This window comes from Pristiophorus japonicus, chromosome 3 (assembly GCF_044704955.1).
Source record: "Pristiophorus japonicus isolate sPriJap1 chromosome 3, sPriJap1.hap1, whole genome shotgun sequence".
Lineage (NCBI taxonomy): Eukaryota > Metazoa > Chordata > Chondrichthyes > Pristiophoridae > Pristiophorus > Pristiophorus japonicus.
The window spans coordinates 40,864,172-40,881,892 of NC_091979.1; the positions used below are offsets into that span (position 1 = coordinate 40,864,172).

Genomic DNA, 17,721 nt, shown 5'->3' on the forward strand with positions numbered 1-17,721 from the left:
GGTTTTAAATGAAATGAAATCATTAAAAGTGTCAGCTGTGGCTCAGTGGGTAGCACTCTCGGCTTTGAGTCAGAAAGTTATGGGTTCAAGTCCCACTCCAGAGACTTGAGCATCAAATCTAGATTGAGACTTCAATGCAATACTGAGGGAGTGCTGTACTGTCGGAAGTGCCGTCTTTCAGATGAAATGTTAAAATGAGGCCCCATCGGTCCTCTCCGGTGGATGTAAAAGATCCCATGGCACTATTTCAAAGAAGAGCAGGGGAGAGCTCCCCAGTATCCTGGCCAATATTTATCCCACAACCAACATCACTAAAAACAGATTATCTGATCATTATCGCATTGCTGCTCGTGGGAACTTGCTGTGCACAAAAAATTGTCTGCCGCATTTCCGACGTGACGACAGTTCAAAAATGCTTCATTGGCCGTAGAGCTTTGGGATGTCGTAAAAAGCGCGATATAAATGCAATTTCTTTCTTGTATTTAACTTTTTTTTTTAATTCCAAAAGTAGAAGTTGGTGTATGTGTATTAAAAAAAATGAAAGCTCGACAGAAGTCTTGTTATAAAAGGTAAATTTATTTGTGTTTTGTTGACTAGCGTACAGGCCTGCAGGTACAGAGCACTTTCCACTTCTGAGCTGAAGTGTACAATAGCCGGTGCAAAAAAATGCTTTCATGTTTAAAAAAAAGTAACAATATTCATCTTTACTCAACGTTCTTGATCCAACCACCCTCCCCCCCGCTTTACCCTCCTCAATCCTGCCGAATTTATACATTATTGTGCATATTCACCCAATGACTGCTACAACAGTGAAAGAGACCCCAGGAGGTTAGTCAAAAACTTTATTAACAGTGGTAACCTCGCCCGCCATGAAGACAATGATATAATTCGCTACATTTACATTCGTACTAGTACAAAAACATTTTTTAAGGCACGTAAAATAATGCTGCAAAAATGATACAAAGCATTACACCAACTCAAAAAAAAAACACATACCCAGATTAAGAGAATACAAATACGACAACAAAGCTGGAAATTAGCCTGAAACTTCACTGCATTCAATTATTTCGATACAAAGGTCACACCCCAAAACTACGACAAAGCAGTATTCCAAAATGCAGTGTTAATGACAATACATGCTCACGGTTAAACTGAAAAGAAAAGAAATGAAGCAAATCCTGCAGGTTTCCTACAGACAATTTACCACAGAACTGCAGGTAATTTATTGCTATGTGGGGATTTGAAGCCTTACCTTCTTTCAATAGATCTCCATTTATCAAATCGCACGGGGTAGCCTGGAGGAGGAATGCATACGGGATTGCATAGAATGCATACGGGATTGTTTCTTAGAACAGTATGTTACAGAACCTACAAGGGAGCAAGCTATCTTAGATCTGGTCCTGTGTAATGAGACAGGTATAATAAACGATCTCCTAGTAAAAGATCCTCTCGGAATGAGTGATCACAGTATGGTTGAATTTGTAATACAGATTGAGGGTGAGGAAGTAGTGTCTCAAACGAGCATACTATGCTTAAACAAAGGGGACTACAGTGGGATGAGGGCAGAGTTGGCTAAAGCAGACTAGAAACACAGACTAAACGGTGGCACAATTGAGGAACAGTGGAGGACTTTTAAGGAGCTCTTTCATACTGCTCAACAAAAATATATTCCAGTGAAAAAGGAGAGCAGTAAGAGAAGGGATAACCAGCCATGGATAACCAAGGAAATAAAGGAAAGTATCAAATTAAAAACCAATGCGTATAAGGTGGCCAAAGTTAATGGGAAACTAGAAGATTGGGAAAATTTTAAACAACAGCAAAGAATGACGAAGAAAGCAATAAAGAAAGGAAAGATAGATTACGAAGGTAAACTTGCGCAAAACATAAAAACAGATAGTAAAAGCTTTTACAGATATATAAAACGGAAAAGAGTGACTAAAGTAAATGTTGGTCCCTTAGAAGATGAGAAGGGGGATTTAATAATGGGAAATGTGGAAATGGCTGAGACCTTAAACAATTATTTTGCTTCGGTCTTCACAGTGGAAGACACAAAAACCATGCCAAAAATTGCTGGTCAGAGGAATGTGGGGAGGACCTTGAGATAATCACTATCACTAGGGAGGTGGTGCTGGACAGGCTAATGGGACTGAAGGTAGATAAGTCCCCTGGTCCTGATGAAATGCATCCCAGGGTATTAAAAGAGATGACGGAAGTTATAGCAGATGCATTCGTTATAATCTACCAAAATTCTCTGGACTCTGGGGAGGTACCAGCGGATTGGAAAGCAGCTAATGTAAGCCTCTGTTTAAAAAAGGGGGCAGACAAATGGCAGGTAACTATAGGCCGGTTAGTTTAACATCTGTAGTGGGGAAAATGCTTGAAGCTATCATTAAGAAATAGCGGGACATCTAGATAGGAATAGTGCAATCAAGCAGACGCAACATGGATTCATGAAGGGGAAATCATGTTTAACTAATTTACTGGAATTCTTTGAGGCTATAACGAGCATGGTGGATAGAGGTGTACCGATGGATGTGGTGTATTTAGATTTCCAAAAGGCATTCGATAAGGTGCCACACAAAAGGTTACTGCAGAAGATAAAGGTACGCAGAGTCAAAGGAAATGTATTACCATGGATAGAGAATTGGCTGGTGAACAGAAAGCAGAGAGTCGGGATAAATGGGTCCTTTTCGGGTTGGAAATCGGTGGTTAGTGGTGTGCCACAGGGATCGGTGCTGGGACCACAATTGTTTACAATATACATAGATGACCTGGAAGAGGGGACAGAGTGTGGTGTAACAAAATTTGCAGATGACACAAAGATTAGTGGGAAAGCGGGTTGTGTAGAGGACACAGAGAGGCTGCAAAGAGATTTAGATAGGTTAAGCGAATGGGCTAAGGTTTGGCAGATGGAATACAATGTCGCAAAGTGTGAGGTCATCCACCTTGGGAAAAAAAACAGTAAAAGGGAATATTATTTGAATGGGGAGAAATTACAACATGCTGCGGTGCAGAGGGACCTGGGGGTCTTTGTGCATGAATCCCAAAAAGTTAGTTTGCAGGTGCAGCAGGTAATCAGGAAGGCAAATGGAATGTTGGCCTTCATTGCAAGAGGGATGGAGTACAAAAGCAGGGAGGTCCTGCTGCAACTGTATAGGGTATTGGTGAGGCTACACCTGGAGTACTGCGTGCAGTTTTGGTCACCTTACTTAAGGATATATTAGCTTTGGAGGGGGTACAGATACGATTCACTAGGCTGATTCCGGAGATGAGGGGGGTTTCCTTATGATGATAGATTGATTAGACTAGGTCTTTACTCGTTGGAGTTCAGAAAGATGAGGGGTGATCTTATAGAAACATTTAAAATAATGAAAGGGATAGACAAGATAGAGGCAGAGAGGTTGTTTCCACTGGTCTGGGAGACTAGAACTAGGGGGCACAGCCTTAAAATACGGGGGAGCCAATTTAAAACCGAGTTGAGAAGGAATTTCTTCTCCCAGAGGGTTGCGAATCTGTGGAATTCTCTGCCCAAGGAAGCAGTTGAGGCTAGCTCATTGAATGTATTCAAATCACAGATAGATAGATTTTTAACCAATAAGGGAATTAAGGGTTATGGGGAGCGGGCGGGTAAGTGGAGCTGAGTCCACAGCCAGATCAGCCATGATCTTGTTGAATGGTGGAGCAGGCTCGGGGGGCTAGATGGCCTACTCCTGTTCCTAATTCTTATGTTCTTATGTTCTTATTTTGGCTTTTCGGAATGATAATTTATAATATTTAAATTCTCATTTGTCAAACCTTCCATGCATGGGTAGACATTAGAATTTCCTCATCACCGCAGTCAGAGGTCAGTAGTCGCAGCTCCATCTTAATGGGTAAATACATTTTAAAAAGTAATCTACCATACCTGAGGCACGTTCAGTTGCTTAGACTACAGATTGTTTCTGTTCATCTTCAAACACAACCATCCACTTAATATCTGCCTAACCTAAGCCCTTTGATCAGCAAGCTTGAGTATTATACATTTTACAGCAATCTGTGATAACGGTGCTATGTAGTCACCGGGGATTAAGGGCGGTGAAGCTAAAATCTGATGAAACATCCTCTCCGGCCTTTAACTTCAGGGCTTTTGCTGCTTTTCATTGTCTTTTGAATAACATTCAGAACAACAGGGAAATTCAGATGATTTGAAGCCTAATTTATGGCCTCACTGAGCTTAACTGGTAGGCCAGACTGATCAGAAACTCCAGAAATTTAACCACCTATGCAGATGCTAGTAACAGCACTAATACAGGGAGGGCAAGGGTCAGGTAGTTTAAATAACCTCACTCAGGCTCAATTCGTCAGTTTTATTCCTATAGCAATGTGCCTTGGTATGGTAGGACAAAGTCTTATTCTTCCCTGCTCCATTTTCCTTAGCCTCCACTCTCAATTTTCCACACCTCAAGTCCCTTGTTTCAGCCATGATGTTAGGGCTTTTCCTGGCTTCTGGTAGGTGTTCTATGTGCAAATCACCCGAGTGCTTTCGCACCTTAGGAATGATGCACGGGAGCAAGAGGGAGAGATGATAGAAGCACGTTTAAAATGGAGGGTCAGAGCAAGGGTGATCCCTCTGTATGTTTTAATTTTTTTAAATAACTGTTTCTGCTGATTGCAATGCAGCAGAATTTCCAAAAAAGATAAAGGGCTCAATATGACGCAAGCTTATCAGAACTATTTGTTTGAATAAAAAAAATGCAAAAACAACTTGTCCCCTGGGTGACTTACAAATTGAACAGCATTCTGTGTAAACATTAACATTTTGGAGACAAACATGTTATAATAAGCGGTTATTAAAGTACACTTGATTTGTAGGACTTCATGAAAAAGTCACCCTCCCATTGAGCGAGAAAGTCTATGACATCTAACAAGCTCTATGTAGTCATTAATGCCCTTTTGCAGCCAATAGGCTGTTTGAATAATGAATAGCTTCACACATCAGTTTCTCTGTGCAATAAAATGGAACTGGCCTCAAACACAGCAGAAGATAGGTCTGCATTTTATGCACACATTAATCAGGTTAACCTACTCATATTTCTTCAGCATTTGCAATATCATCCCCTCCACCCCCAATCCTAAAATTAATAGTCTATGTGCAGTTTTACTCCTTTTCTTAGTGATTGCTTTTATCCAGTAGAAGACAAATTCTAGCAGTTCTCTTGAACATACATTCAGCAGATTCAGTAAGGAAAAATATATATTCTTCATCCATTCCGACAATTAATGTTGACAGAAGTTAATTACCTAGGTGTCTCTCCTACTCCGCCCCCCCCCCCACCCCCCCACCCACTGCAGCACCAAGTTAATAGAAACTGCATTGTAAATATTTAAACAGCGACCATTTGTTTCACGTTGGAAAATACTCGTGAAGACAGCAACTGGGCGCAGCGAATTCAGCGGCGCCCGCGAACTTCAGTGCCGGTTTAGCGTTAGTGCTAACTCATAGCACCTGGGTCTCTAGTGCCTCGCCGATCGCGATGTCATGAAGTGCGCAGCACCCCGTTCTCGCCCCAGAAGTAAAACTGACTCTCGCCCCTGCTGTATCACCTCGCGCCGACAACGCCAGCAAGAGGAGGCTGGCCGCTTGGGGAGCAGTAATTAAAGGGAATGGTTTTCAGCTAGCGCAACCTTTATTATTTGCACCAGTCTGGTGCTTGCGCAAAGTTTTCCATGTTTCACTGGTGCAAGATGTCAAAGCCTTCCACTTTGTGAGAGTGTGTTTGGGGCTGTAATGGCAGTCGCGCAGGTCGCCTTGCAAAACAGAACTGACGACAATTAGCTTGTGCAGCATTATTGGCCCTTTCCTTTAGGCGAGGGAAGCAGCCTCTCATGCCGTTACCAATGTGTGCTGCCGCTACCGCCCCGCTATCGGACTTTAAGCACCCTGAGAGAAGTGGTTAGCACTTGATTTAACACTCCCCATCCCTCTTGGAGCGCTAAAGCTGAATATTGCAGGAGCAGAGAATGGTTAGCACCTGGTGCTACTTTCTCAACTTTTCAAAATGAAACGCCTAAACCAGGGTGCGAGTGAATTTCTAGCCCCAGGGATCAGAGCTTTGTTACAAATCTCTTGATGAAAAGACTTAAAACATACAGATGTTGCCCAGCGTAAGAAAACAAAGGATAGCTAAAGCCTTTGCTCGACTCTCTAAACCAAGACAAAGTCTGGGTATTGTAGACTACAACACTTCAGGGTTAGATAGTGGCCATTAGTATCACAAGATACACAACTTCTTTACAATCACAATCCTTTTCAAATAGTCAGAGCTACAAATGCAAACAAGCATCTCATTATCAGGGCCACCGAATAAGTCAAATTCCATTTTGATTACATGGGATGCAGGAATGTTAGCAATTCATTTTGGGAATTACTTCTGTCAATTTTTATTTTGCTTGAAAACTGCAAACCTTGTTCATTATGACTGGGAATAATGGCAAGTAAAAGGAGGAAATGGTGATTTTTAAACATTTCCCACTCCCACTCAACGTTTAAAAAAAAGGCAAAAATCTAAAAATTTGTGTATTATATTTTGTGCAAGATAAAGCAAAACAGTTTGTCATGTTTGCCTTGTAGGGAGCACAGCATATCTTACTGGGGAACCGGACTAAAACATGGTTAAGGCTTAAGTATTCTACCACCCAACCCCCTCTCCCCCCCCGTCACCACCCACCCCCCCAAAAAAAAAACATTCACATTGATCAAGAAAAAGGTTTTGTTCTCTTGAGGACCTTAGGTAAAGTCAATTTTAACAGTGCGACCAATTAATTATTCGCCTGGTTTTCAGGTGATTGTCCATGTTTAATGTGAGGATGTCCAAACAAAACGTGAACACTCAATCTTCCTCCTGGTGGTCAAGGAATCATGTCCAACTTTGTTCATTTTAAGATGAGGTGGTACCCATCATTTCTCTCAGCTGTGAAGAACATACAATGATTTTAAGTTCCGTTAGCATTAAAGCAGGAGACCCTAGAATGTGGGGAAGAAACACATTCAGCAATTCATCAATATCAGAGTGCATCTTATGACATCAATTCCTCAAGGAAATGTACAATATGCACCGCTTTCTCAATCATTGCTGCGAACATATCCTCTTTTCCCACACTCTCCAATAAGAACCCTATTCTAATACATAACATCACCAACTTTATTTATATACAAGAACATAGGAACAAGAGTAGACCATTAAGCCTCTCAAGCCTGTTCCGCCATTCAATGAGGTCATGGCTGATCTGCAACCATATCTCTTAATATCTTTAGTCAACAAAAAGCTATCAATCTCCAATTTAAAATTAACAATTGACCTAGCATCATTTGTGTTTGCGGAAGAGAGTTTCAAACTTCTACCACTCTTTGTATATCAAAATGTTTCCTAATTTCACTCCTGAAGATCTGGCTCTAAATCTAAGACTATGCCCCCTAGTTCTAGACTCCCCAACCATCGGAAATAGTTTCTCTCCATCTACTAATATAGTGTCTTTAATGTAGTAAAACATCTCAAGGCGCTTCACAGGAGCATTATCCAACAAAATTTGACACCTAGCCACATGAGATATTACGGCAGATGACAAAAAGCTTGGTCAAGGAATATCTTAAAGGAGGAAAGAGAGGTAGAGAGGTTTAGGGAGGGAATTCCATAGCGTAGGGCCCAGGTAGCTAAAGGCATGTCCGGCAATGGCGGAGCGATTAAAGAGGCCAGAATACAGATCAAAAAGTGCCCAATTTGATTCCTAAGCTATTAGAGAGGTAGCAATTAAGACATCATGATTAGTCTCACAACTGTGGGCTGGCAAGAGAAAATCCGGGGTTCCCACTCCTGACCACTCTCCAGTAAACCTGTACAAGCATCAGGTGAAGATAGAATCAGACTTGGTTATGATGCTTTCCATGACCAACACTTCCTGCCTGTATGAGATACATGAAATGGGGGTGGATGGAGGAGGAAGATGAGGGGGTAAAACTGGTGGTAATCTCTCCATTGCCTCACCCCTCCCTATCTCTGTAATCTCTTTCAGCCTCACAACCCCACGAGATGTCTGCGCTCCTCAAAGTCTGCCCTCCTGGGCATCCCTAATTATAACTGCTCAACCATCAATGGTCATGCCTTCAGCTGCTTGAGCCCCAAGCTCTGGAACTCCTTCCCGCCTCTCTACCTCTCTTTCTTCCTTTAAGAAGCTCCTTAAAACCTACCTCTTTAACCAAGCCATTATGGCCATCTGCTGTAATTTCTTATGTGGCTCAGTGTCAAATTTATCTGTTCTGTTGTGAAGCGCCTTGGGATGTTTTACTACGTTAAAGGCGCTATATAAATAAAAGTTGTTGTTATTTGAAAATTTTTTGAATATAAATCTACAATAGGATGGGACAAAGGTTTGATTTTCACTGGAACACTGTGACTCCAATCACTTTTTGTTTAAAGTGACAACTCGGGTTATATTTCATGAAGACTTAGGTGGAAAGACTTCCTCTATGCACTAATTGCAGCAAAACCAAATACATACTTTATAACATGTTTACAATTTTACGTCACTGGCACACAGAGGAAATCTTCCCCCTTCATTTGTTTTTATAAAAAGAGAACAGAAAGTTAGAAAGGTACATCGTCAAGCCAAGAGAACACATCAGGATTTGATCGCATCCCTCAGCACAGGAAAGTCAGTCTGCAGAGTTGTCGGATACATTTGTTACAGGTGCATTGCTCCAAGTTAGCAAATAGAAAATAATGAACCGGTTATAACCAGTGGAGAAATGGGAAGTTATCCACTTTGGTCGGAAAAATGGAAAAGCAGAGTATTTTTTAAAGTGGTGAGAGATTGGGAAATGTTGGTGTCCAGAGGGACCTGGGTGTCCTTGTACACAAATCACTGAAAGTTAACATGCAGGTACAGCAAGCAATTAAGAAAGAAAATGGAATGGTGGCCTTTATTACAAGAGGATTTGAGTATGAGTAAAGGGGGTAGAAATTGCTCCCCGTCCGAAAAGGGATGAAGCCGTTTCAATGGTTTTTACCATAGCTGTGGTTGAGGTCGCCTCAAGCGAAATTCCGCACTTTGTTGTTTTATTTTAATTTGGATCCGGAAGGCGCTCTTAATGGGGGCGGCGACTACACGTAAGGGGCGGATACGCAGCGGTGGCAGCACCTAAGGGGCGCAGGTTGAGGGCAGTGCAGAGTGACCACCGTTCACTTAAAGGGGAGAGCCTTCGCGATTTTAAAACTTCGGCCCACTGGGTCACCAGGGAGGTTTTCGGCTAATACAGACCCAGGGGCATAATTGTCGGGCCGACATGGCAGTCGGCAGACAAAAAAAAAAAACATGGCAGCAGCGGCAGTGCATCCTCCCCTTTAAGGGAAGCCGCACCGCCATTGCAGAAGGTCACAGCCTCACTGGACCACCGGGAAAAAACAGGTTTTGGCACGGCGGGCGGGCCAAAGATTTTCAGAGGGGAAAGTCACCGTCACGGGGGATAGATCGGTGGTGCGTATGGTGATAACTCATTTAACACGGATCTGCAGCAACGGAGCAGTCGTGGGGGTTTGGGGCACCGCTGGGAAACCTCGGAAGGCCAATTGGCCTATCAGGGCCATTCCACGAAAAGTTGGCAGCCACTCCATTCCGTAGTGTGGCTGCCAATTTGCGGTGGTAACAGGCCTTAAGGAGAATGGCCCCAAGATGTCATACTGCAATTATATAGGGCCCTGCTGAGACTGCACCTGGAGTATTGTGTACCGTTTTGGTCTCCATACCTAAGGATATACTTGCCACAGATGGAGTGCAATGAAGGTTTACCAGACTGATTCCTGGGATGGGGGGATTGTCTTATGAGGAGAGATTGAGTAGACTAGGCCTGTATTCTCTAGAGTTTAGAAGAATAAGAGGTGATCTCATTGAAACATACAAGATTCTTACAGGACTTGACAGGCTAGATGCAGGGAGGATGTTTCCCTGGCTGGGGAGTCCAGAACCAGGGGTCACAGTCTCAGAATAAGGGGTTGGCCATTTAGGAACGAGCCGAGGAGAAATGTCTTCATTCAGAGGGTGGTGAATCTTTGGAATTCCCCGAGGGCTGTAGAGGCTCAGTCGTTAATTATATTAAATAGACTTTTGGATATTAAGGGAATCAAGGGATATGGGGACAGTGGAGTTGAGGTAGATGATCAGCCATGATCTTATTGAATGGCGGAGCTGGCTCGAAGGGCCGAATGGCCTACTCCTATTTCTTATGTTCTTATGGCAATCTAAACACTCCTTGCTGACCACAGACCGAGAGCTTTGTGCAGAGCTCGTGTTTAACAGATGGAAAACATCAGAAAAACCAATGTGACAGCAAGAGAAACTTGCCACAGGGTTCAATGTGGTGGTCCAAAAGCCAAGCTTTCCAAGCAACATGCTGAAGTACTCGTTAAAGGGGCAATAATGTTCAATGCAAGGATCAATTATAGATACACAAAGCTGTGAGGAAGTAAATTGTACCTTTTAAGGTGCAGATGAGAAAGCAAACCTCATCACAGAAATTCTTAACCATCTAGAAATAAAAATAAGTACATTAGTCTGTGCTATAAAGGGCAACTCTTCCATCAGCCCTACAATGGTGCACTAATAGCTATTGACATTACGATGTTGGCCAACAGTTGCCATTGTAGTGGTTCTTGTTCAAGCTGCACTCCCGAGCCTGACCTGACAGTGGGCTTGGTCTACATCCAGTAACAGTGGCAAAACTACAGCTTGGATTTGACACAACCATTCTTGGCCTGAATGTGCAGGTTAGAACTTGCCAGATCTTGATGCACTTCCTGTCATATTAAGGTGTTCCAGAATAGGGTGCCAGATAAAATATCAAATATCCTTCTGTGATGTATTTGTTTCATGGGTTCTTGATTTAAGAATTCATAGCAACACATCGCTATTAAGAACTAGTTGGTTTATTATCAATGCTTTAACAATCACACTACACATTACCAGTTCATCCACCAGGCTCACAACCAGCTGCCTCATCAGGGATCCCCTAAACCCAACTGGCTGGGGTTTTATTGAGTCTTGCGAACATCACGTGACTGGCTAAGCCACTCACAACTATTTTAGTTGTGCACTTTAATCAAGTGCCCCCTGGTTAAAGTGGGGGGGGGGGTGGCACACTCCAAATACTTTCAAACAAGTGTCCCCTTGTTCAAATGCTCTACAAACCTATGAGCATACTTATAGGTGCATACATTAAACCATTAGTACAAGTTATGCTGTCCAGTCACAAATGACATGCTTGAAAATTGAAAGCATTTCTTGGAGGTGGAAATGTAAAATAGGATTTTTGGGGAGCAATAATAAGCTAGCCCCATGATAATTATACGAGAGTTGTATGTAGCAGCAGATCCCCAATGGCCGAGTGAGTAAAGGCCTGGCACAGTGTTGAGCTATACAGACCAGAAGTTCCAGAGTCAAGCCGTATCTTATGCAGAGTTAGCTGATCTTAGCTTGGCAGCAATAGGGTCCTGGTGCTCTTTGGCCTTGAGAGGGAGGAAGAGAAGAGAGAGAAAAAAAGAACATCATGCAGCATTCCCACCTCTGATCATTAACTCCCAAGTCCTTCTGGAATGTAGGTTTACGGGTATCACAAAAGTAAAGAATCACCAAATGGATTGTATTCAGATTCAAATGCACCAGCCCTGCCGATTCAAAATACTATTTCCCCGCCAGTAACTTCCCAAGAGTTAAAGTTATAAAATCCTGGCTGATGAGCAGCAACTTCTCTTTTATGATTTGCTTTTATTCCTAGAATCACCATAGAAATTTACAGCACAGAAGGAGGCCATTTCAACCCATCATGTCCACACCAGCCAACAAAGAGCTATCCAGCCTAAACCCACTTTCCAGCTCTTGGTCCGTAGCCCTGTAGGTTACGGCACTTCAAGTGCACATCCAAGTACTTTTTAAATGTGGTGAGGGTTTTTGCCTCTATCATCCTTTCAGGTAACGTGTTCCTGATGCTCTAAGGCATTTCAACATTGATGACGAGGTTCGACATCGCCTCTAGTGCGCTAGTGCAGCCTTCAGTCGCCTGAGGATGAGTGTTTGAAGATCAGGCCGTCATATCTGGCACCACCTTATGGTTAACAGGGCTGTAGTGATACCCGCCCTCTTGTATGGCTCAGAGACATGGACCATATATAATAGACACCTCAAATCGCTGGAGAAATACCACCAACGATGTCTCCGCAAGATCCTGCAAATCCCCTGGGAGGACAGACGCACCAACATCGGTGTTCTCGATCAGGCCAACACCCCCAGCATCGAAGCACTGACCACACTCGACCAGCTCCGTTGGGCAGGCCATATTGTTCGCATGCCCGACACAAGACTCCAAAAGCAAGCACTCTACTCGGCACTCCTACACGGCAAGCAAGACCCAGGTGGGCAAAGGAAATGTTTCAAGGATACCCTCAAAGCCTCCTTGATAAAATGCAACATCCCCACCGACACCTGGGAGTCCCTTGCCAAAGACTGCTCTAAGTGGAGGAAGAGCATCCGGGAGGGCACTGAGCACCTCGAGTCTCGTCGCCGAGAGCATGCAGAAACCGAGCGCAAGCAGTGGAAGGAGCGTGCGGCAAACCAGTCCCATTCACCCTTTCCTTCAACGACTGTCTGTCCCACCTGCGAGAGAGACTATAATTCCCATACTGGACTGTTCACTCACCTGAGAACTCACTTTTGGAGTGGAAGCAAGTCTTCATCTATCATAGGAAGTCCCTCGAAATCGAGGATGAAGACATTTCAACAAGGTACGTGACTATTTAATTTTATAATTTTTCTCCTTTATATAAAAAAAAACAGTTGAAGCTAAGAATGAGAAACTCACAGTCGGAAATTTATATGGATTAATACAAATAATGCATGCAATTGCAAATTTAAATCGTTAGGCCTAAAAATATCGGGCCCAAAATTCCACATGGACTTTTTTTGGCGCAGTTGTAGAGGTACATCTGATTTTTTTAGTGGCCAACTGCGCCAAAAAAAAAAGTTCTGAGTTTCGCGGGCATAACTTTTCATTTTGGAGTGGCGCAGATTATCCTTAAGCTCTTTGGGTGGAACTTAAGGTCTGCACCAAAATACTGAGGTTGCCAGGGTAACGAGGGACTGTGCCTTGACTGTATCAGAACATAACATTTGTTATTGCCTATTTGACAGATATATGCTCCCAGGGCGTACACATTTTTCGGAGATTTCTTACTCAGATGGTTCTTAAGTCAGTCATTGAGATTCTGTGATATCTTCCTGCTCCAAGCTAATTCGGGATTCACTGTACTATCTTTAAAAAAAAAACCTTTCTGGATACATTTCAAAATGCTGATGAATAAAATCTACTTCTAAAGTTGAGTTCTATGCTGTACCCTTTTGTGTTGTTTTAAATAGTTTCTGGGATTCAACGAATCCCAATTATCCCGGGTGCCGTTTCTGTCCTGGGCCGAAAGGCCCCACGCCCCCAGTGCCGTGTCTTCAGCTCGGCTAAAACAATGGTGTCTTATCTGCACCAACTTTCTCTTCTCGACACCAATTTTCTCAAGTGTAGGTAGGGTTTTTCAGAATGGTGCATTATGCCGTTTTTGAAAAAATCCTACTTGGTCAAACTCACTTAAATGGCCCAAAAAAGGCGCAGCCAGCAGCCGTCACCCCCAGTGACGGCAAAAAATTGGGAACTAAAAAAATCAGCCATAAGTAGTTTAAAACGGCGCAGAAACTTTGGCGAAACTTGCAGCTTTTAGTCTGCTCCAAAACAAACAGCGTAGGCCAAAAAAACAGCGCAGAATGGTGGCGATAATTCAGCCCACGGACCACAAAAATGGGTTGTACCCCAATCCACTGTTGCAACAACAGGACTTCCGGCCAAGCTCGAACATTGACTCGGTCTGAATTCCCAGGATCAGCTCACTGCAATACTGGTGGGTGAGCTAGTGAAACTCCCACTACTGACTTGTAAGTTGCACTCGGGAGGTCAGGGTGGGTGGGGTGCGGGGGGGGGGGGGGGCCCCGGTGAGACGTGGGGAGAAGCAAAGTGTCTGTCTTCTACTGCAGGGATTTAAATGCTTATAGCAGCTTAATGGGACAGCAACATTGTGGGCCAGAAGCAGTTAATTTTGAGGGGTTGAAGGTAAGATTCTGGAATGTCCACTGTGGGAAAGATGATGATGATTGCATGCTGAGTGCATACATTTCCGAAGGCCAAAAGCAGCAGCAGCCCTTCGTGGCAAAGTGCAAGGCAGGTTACACGTTAAATCGCCATCCTTCGGACCCACAGCATGGGCAGCAAGTGGACTGGCATCAACTCCTCTGCCCTCAGCCATTCAGTCAATTGTTCTGATGGAGACGTGGAGGTGCTTATGAAACACGAGGGAAAAGAGGAACAGAACATTCAGGATTTTGCAGCAAGGCGTTGAACAAGACGGTAACTCGAGCTGCATTGAGAGACGTTGGCAGTAAGTGCCACCTTTCTGACTTCAGGCAGGGCAGTGCAATTCTAGGAGAAATTTAATGCATTACATCACCGTGTTTACAATCTCAGTCTCCCAATTTTCACCTGCTCATGGGTCTCTCCTCACAAACTTTAACTTCTCCTCACATTGCCATTGACAGTAAGGATGCACAATGTCCTGAGGAGCACAGCCCTTTCATACTGTCAGCCTTTTTCTTGCAGAGGGTGGCTTAAGGCCACCAGTGAGGGACCTACTCATCTTATGACACCTGATTCCCTGGGATGAGCAGGAGCTGGATTTAGTGGGACAGCACAGCACAGTAACTAGCACAGAGGAGAAGTCATGGGCTTGTGCGAGCTGTAGGTGTTGCTTCTCTACGTTTTGCTGTTGCAGCTCCTGCTACTGGAGCACAGGTTAATTTCAAGCAAAGTCTTCTTGTTATTTCTTCTGTAACTCGTTTTTTTCTCCAAGTGTCCAAAACCCATTCTAACTTCCCTCTAGTTTAAGGCATGGGTCTGCTGCACCACATATGTCATCATTCACCATCATCCCAAAGGTTTTCGTTCGAGGATGATGATATTGCACTGGAGTGACAGAGGGCAGGGTGCTCGAGGAATAGGCAGTGGAAGAGGAGCCTGTCAATCCTGAGCAAAAAGCTCATGAAAGGTCAGCCCTTGAACTCCGATCTCCAACGACATGCAACAGATGCTGGGTATAAATGAAGACCAACTCCATCCTCTGAGCCAACATTACAGCGGACCCTTTGTTCCAGCACTCTGTAGAGCATGTGGTTACATTAAGCACATCTGCAGCCATCACCACCAGCACAAGGAGCAGTCAGTGCTTTCTCAATGGATGCACAGACTGCAGGCATGAAGCTTTTGAGGGATAGACTAGAGCCTGCTGCCTTCTGGTCTCCAAATCCTTCTGGGCCAAGTATGGACAAAAAAGCTGCCATGTTGTACCGCTGCAGCTAAAGGCATCATGGCAGCTGGCATTACACCAAACATTCACATGCCAGACTCCATACCAGGTGGACATTCAGTGAAAGGAATCCATTCCCATTAGGGGTTTATAGACAGAGCCCAAATGGCGATTACAGCTAGCATCTGCAACCCTCTGTATCTTGGGGAAATGAGCCACTTTGCTGCTGCGAATACTGCTGAAATTAACGTTCGGTACAATTGAAGCAGAATGATTGGAATTTTGATGCATCACATCTTCACCACGTCATTTCACTACTTCCTATACCCGCCGGTACATCTGGCAGAAACTCTGACAGATGTAAATGAGGGCTTCCCGCACCCACCTGTCAGTGCCACAGAAGTGCTAAAAGTGGCACATGGAATTTACAGCATTGGTTAACTACAGAATTCTCAATAAACCTGCTTTAATGAACAGATCCTCCGTGTCCTACCAGATGTAGGAATGGATTGCACCCTGGCTAATACTGCAAAGGTCCCCAGTGACACCTTGGAAGCAGCCAACGGCAAAGATAGTCCGAGCTGTCGTTGCAAGGCAAGTATCACTCTCGGCTCCAAGTCAGAATATCATGGGTTAAAGCCCTACCCCAGAGACATTGACACAGAATCTAGGCTGACATTCAGTGCAGTACAGAGAAAGTGTTGCACTGTCAGAGGGTCGTCTTTTGAATGAGGCAGTAAGTCAAGGCATCTTCTGCCTTCTTAGGCAGACGCAAAAGATCCCATTGCACTATTTAAAGAAGAGCAGGTGAGTTTCCCAGTGTCCTGGCCAACATTTATCCCTCAACCAACATCACTAATAACAGATTTGGTCATTTATCTAGTTGTGGAAGCTTGCTGTGCGCAAATTTACTGCTGTGTTTGTCAACATTACAACAGTCACTACACACCAAAAGTACTTCATTGGCTGTGAAGCACTTTGAAATGTCCTGAGATCATGAAAGATGTGGAATCAATGCACATTCGATTTATGATTGTCATTTGCAGAGGTGGTGACTAGAATGGTTCCAGGGATGATGGAATAACGCTGCCAGTTTGCTATTATCCCAACTGCAAATTCTGGGCCAGCAGGTCATCACCACATATTTGGTCTACTTCCTGCGCCCACCCCCACATCTGGCAGAAGCTCCGATAGACACAGATCGCTGCAGAACCGGTTCCTGCCCGAAATACACAGCCAGCTGCCAGAGCCACAGAGGTCCTGAAAAAGGCACATGGATTCATCATTGGTTAACTCCAGAGTTCTCAATAAGTCTGCAGCAAGGACATCACAACCAGTATATCGGCTGTCTGAATGCCAACATACTCAAGGGCATGAATCACACTACAAGCCACCACCACAACCTTGGCACAAAATAAATCCAGAATCAAATTTTAACTTCTGGTAATCAATACCATGTAATAACCTCAAAGCTACAATCTCTGCATTGCAGATTTTAGTACAACTAAGGGTGTAGAATTTTGTTTCAGGGGTTTGGGTAAGTTTTTAAACTAGGTTTGTTTTAAAATTGAAAATACAGGCATTTAAGGTTAAAGAAAACTTCAAAATGTAAACATTTTGGGTTCTGCTTTTAAATTGTCAACCTTTCCTAACAACGTTGTTCACAAGAATTCTGCAAGTTATTCAATCAACTTGACAACCTAACACAATGTACTTCAAATTTATTATAATACGTCATCGCATACATTTTAAGAGTTTTGCTCCACATTATGAAGGGATTGTGTAGCAACTGTTTTATCCGTTTTAAATAGGTGCAATTGGTTAGTATTCATGCAGTCTCCCTGAAAGTTAAACATAAAAAGCCATTTAGTTGTATAAGTAGCTCAGGGCTGAGGAGGGGGTGGGGGCGGGGGGTCCTAGTTTAAAATGGTTAAAACTGTGTCCTGCAAGTGAAGCTGACTCCCGGCTCTTACTCAGCGGGTTGGAATCAGACAACGGGGAGCGGCTAAGGTTGGCAGCCAGGAAGATTAACCAGGTCTTCCCGGGCTAGTAAATCCCAGCAAGTTTACAACCATGTGTTGGGAGCTGGCATCAAAATGCAGTTCTTTCACCTCCGTACAATTCCTTTGCCTCTTTCCGGAATGGTAGCATAGTGGTAATATTATTAGACTAGTAATCCAGAGGCCTGGATTAATGATCTGGAGTCAAAAGTTCCATGGCAGCTGGGGAGTTAACTAAATCTGGAATAAAAAGCTAGTATCAGTAATAATGACCATGAAACTATCGGATTGTCGTAAAAATG

At 43.6% G+C, this 17,721-nt stretch overlaps 1 protein-coding gene across 1 annotated transcript in view; it reads right to left on the reverse strand.

The window, feature by feature from the left end:
• tfcp2l1 (transcription factor CP2-like 1) overlaps positions 1-17,721 on the reverse strand; it is a 90,898-nt gene that overhangs the window by 14,349 nt on the left and 58,828 nt on the right. Inside the window, exon 14 of the mRNA XM_070873553.1 lies at positions 10,507-10,558. Coding sequence (XP_070729654.1) covers positions 10,507-10,558 — 52 coding nt within the window. The remainder of the gene's footprint in view (positions 1-10,506; positions 10,559-17,721) is intronic.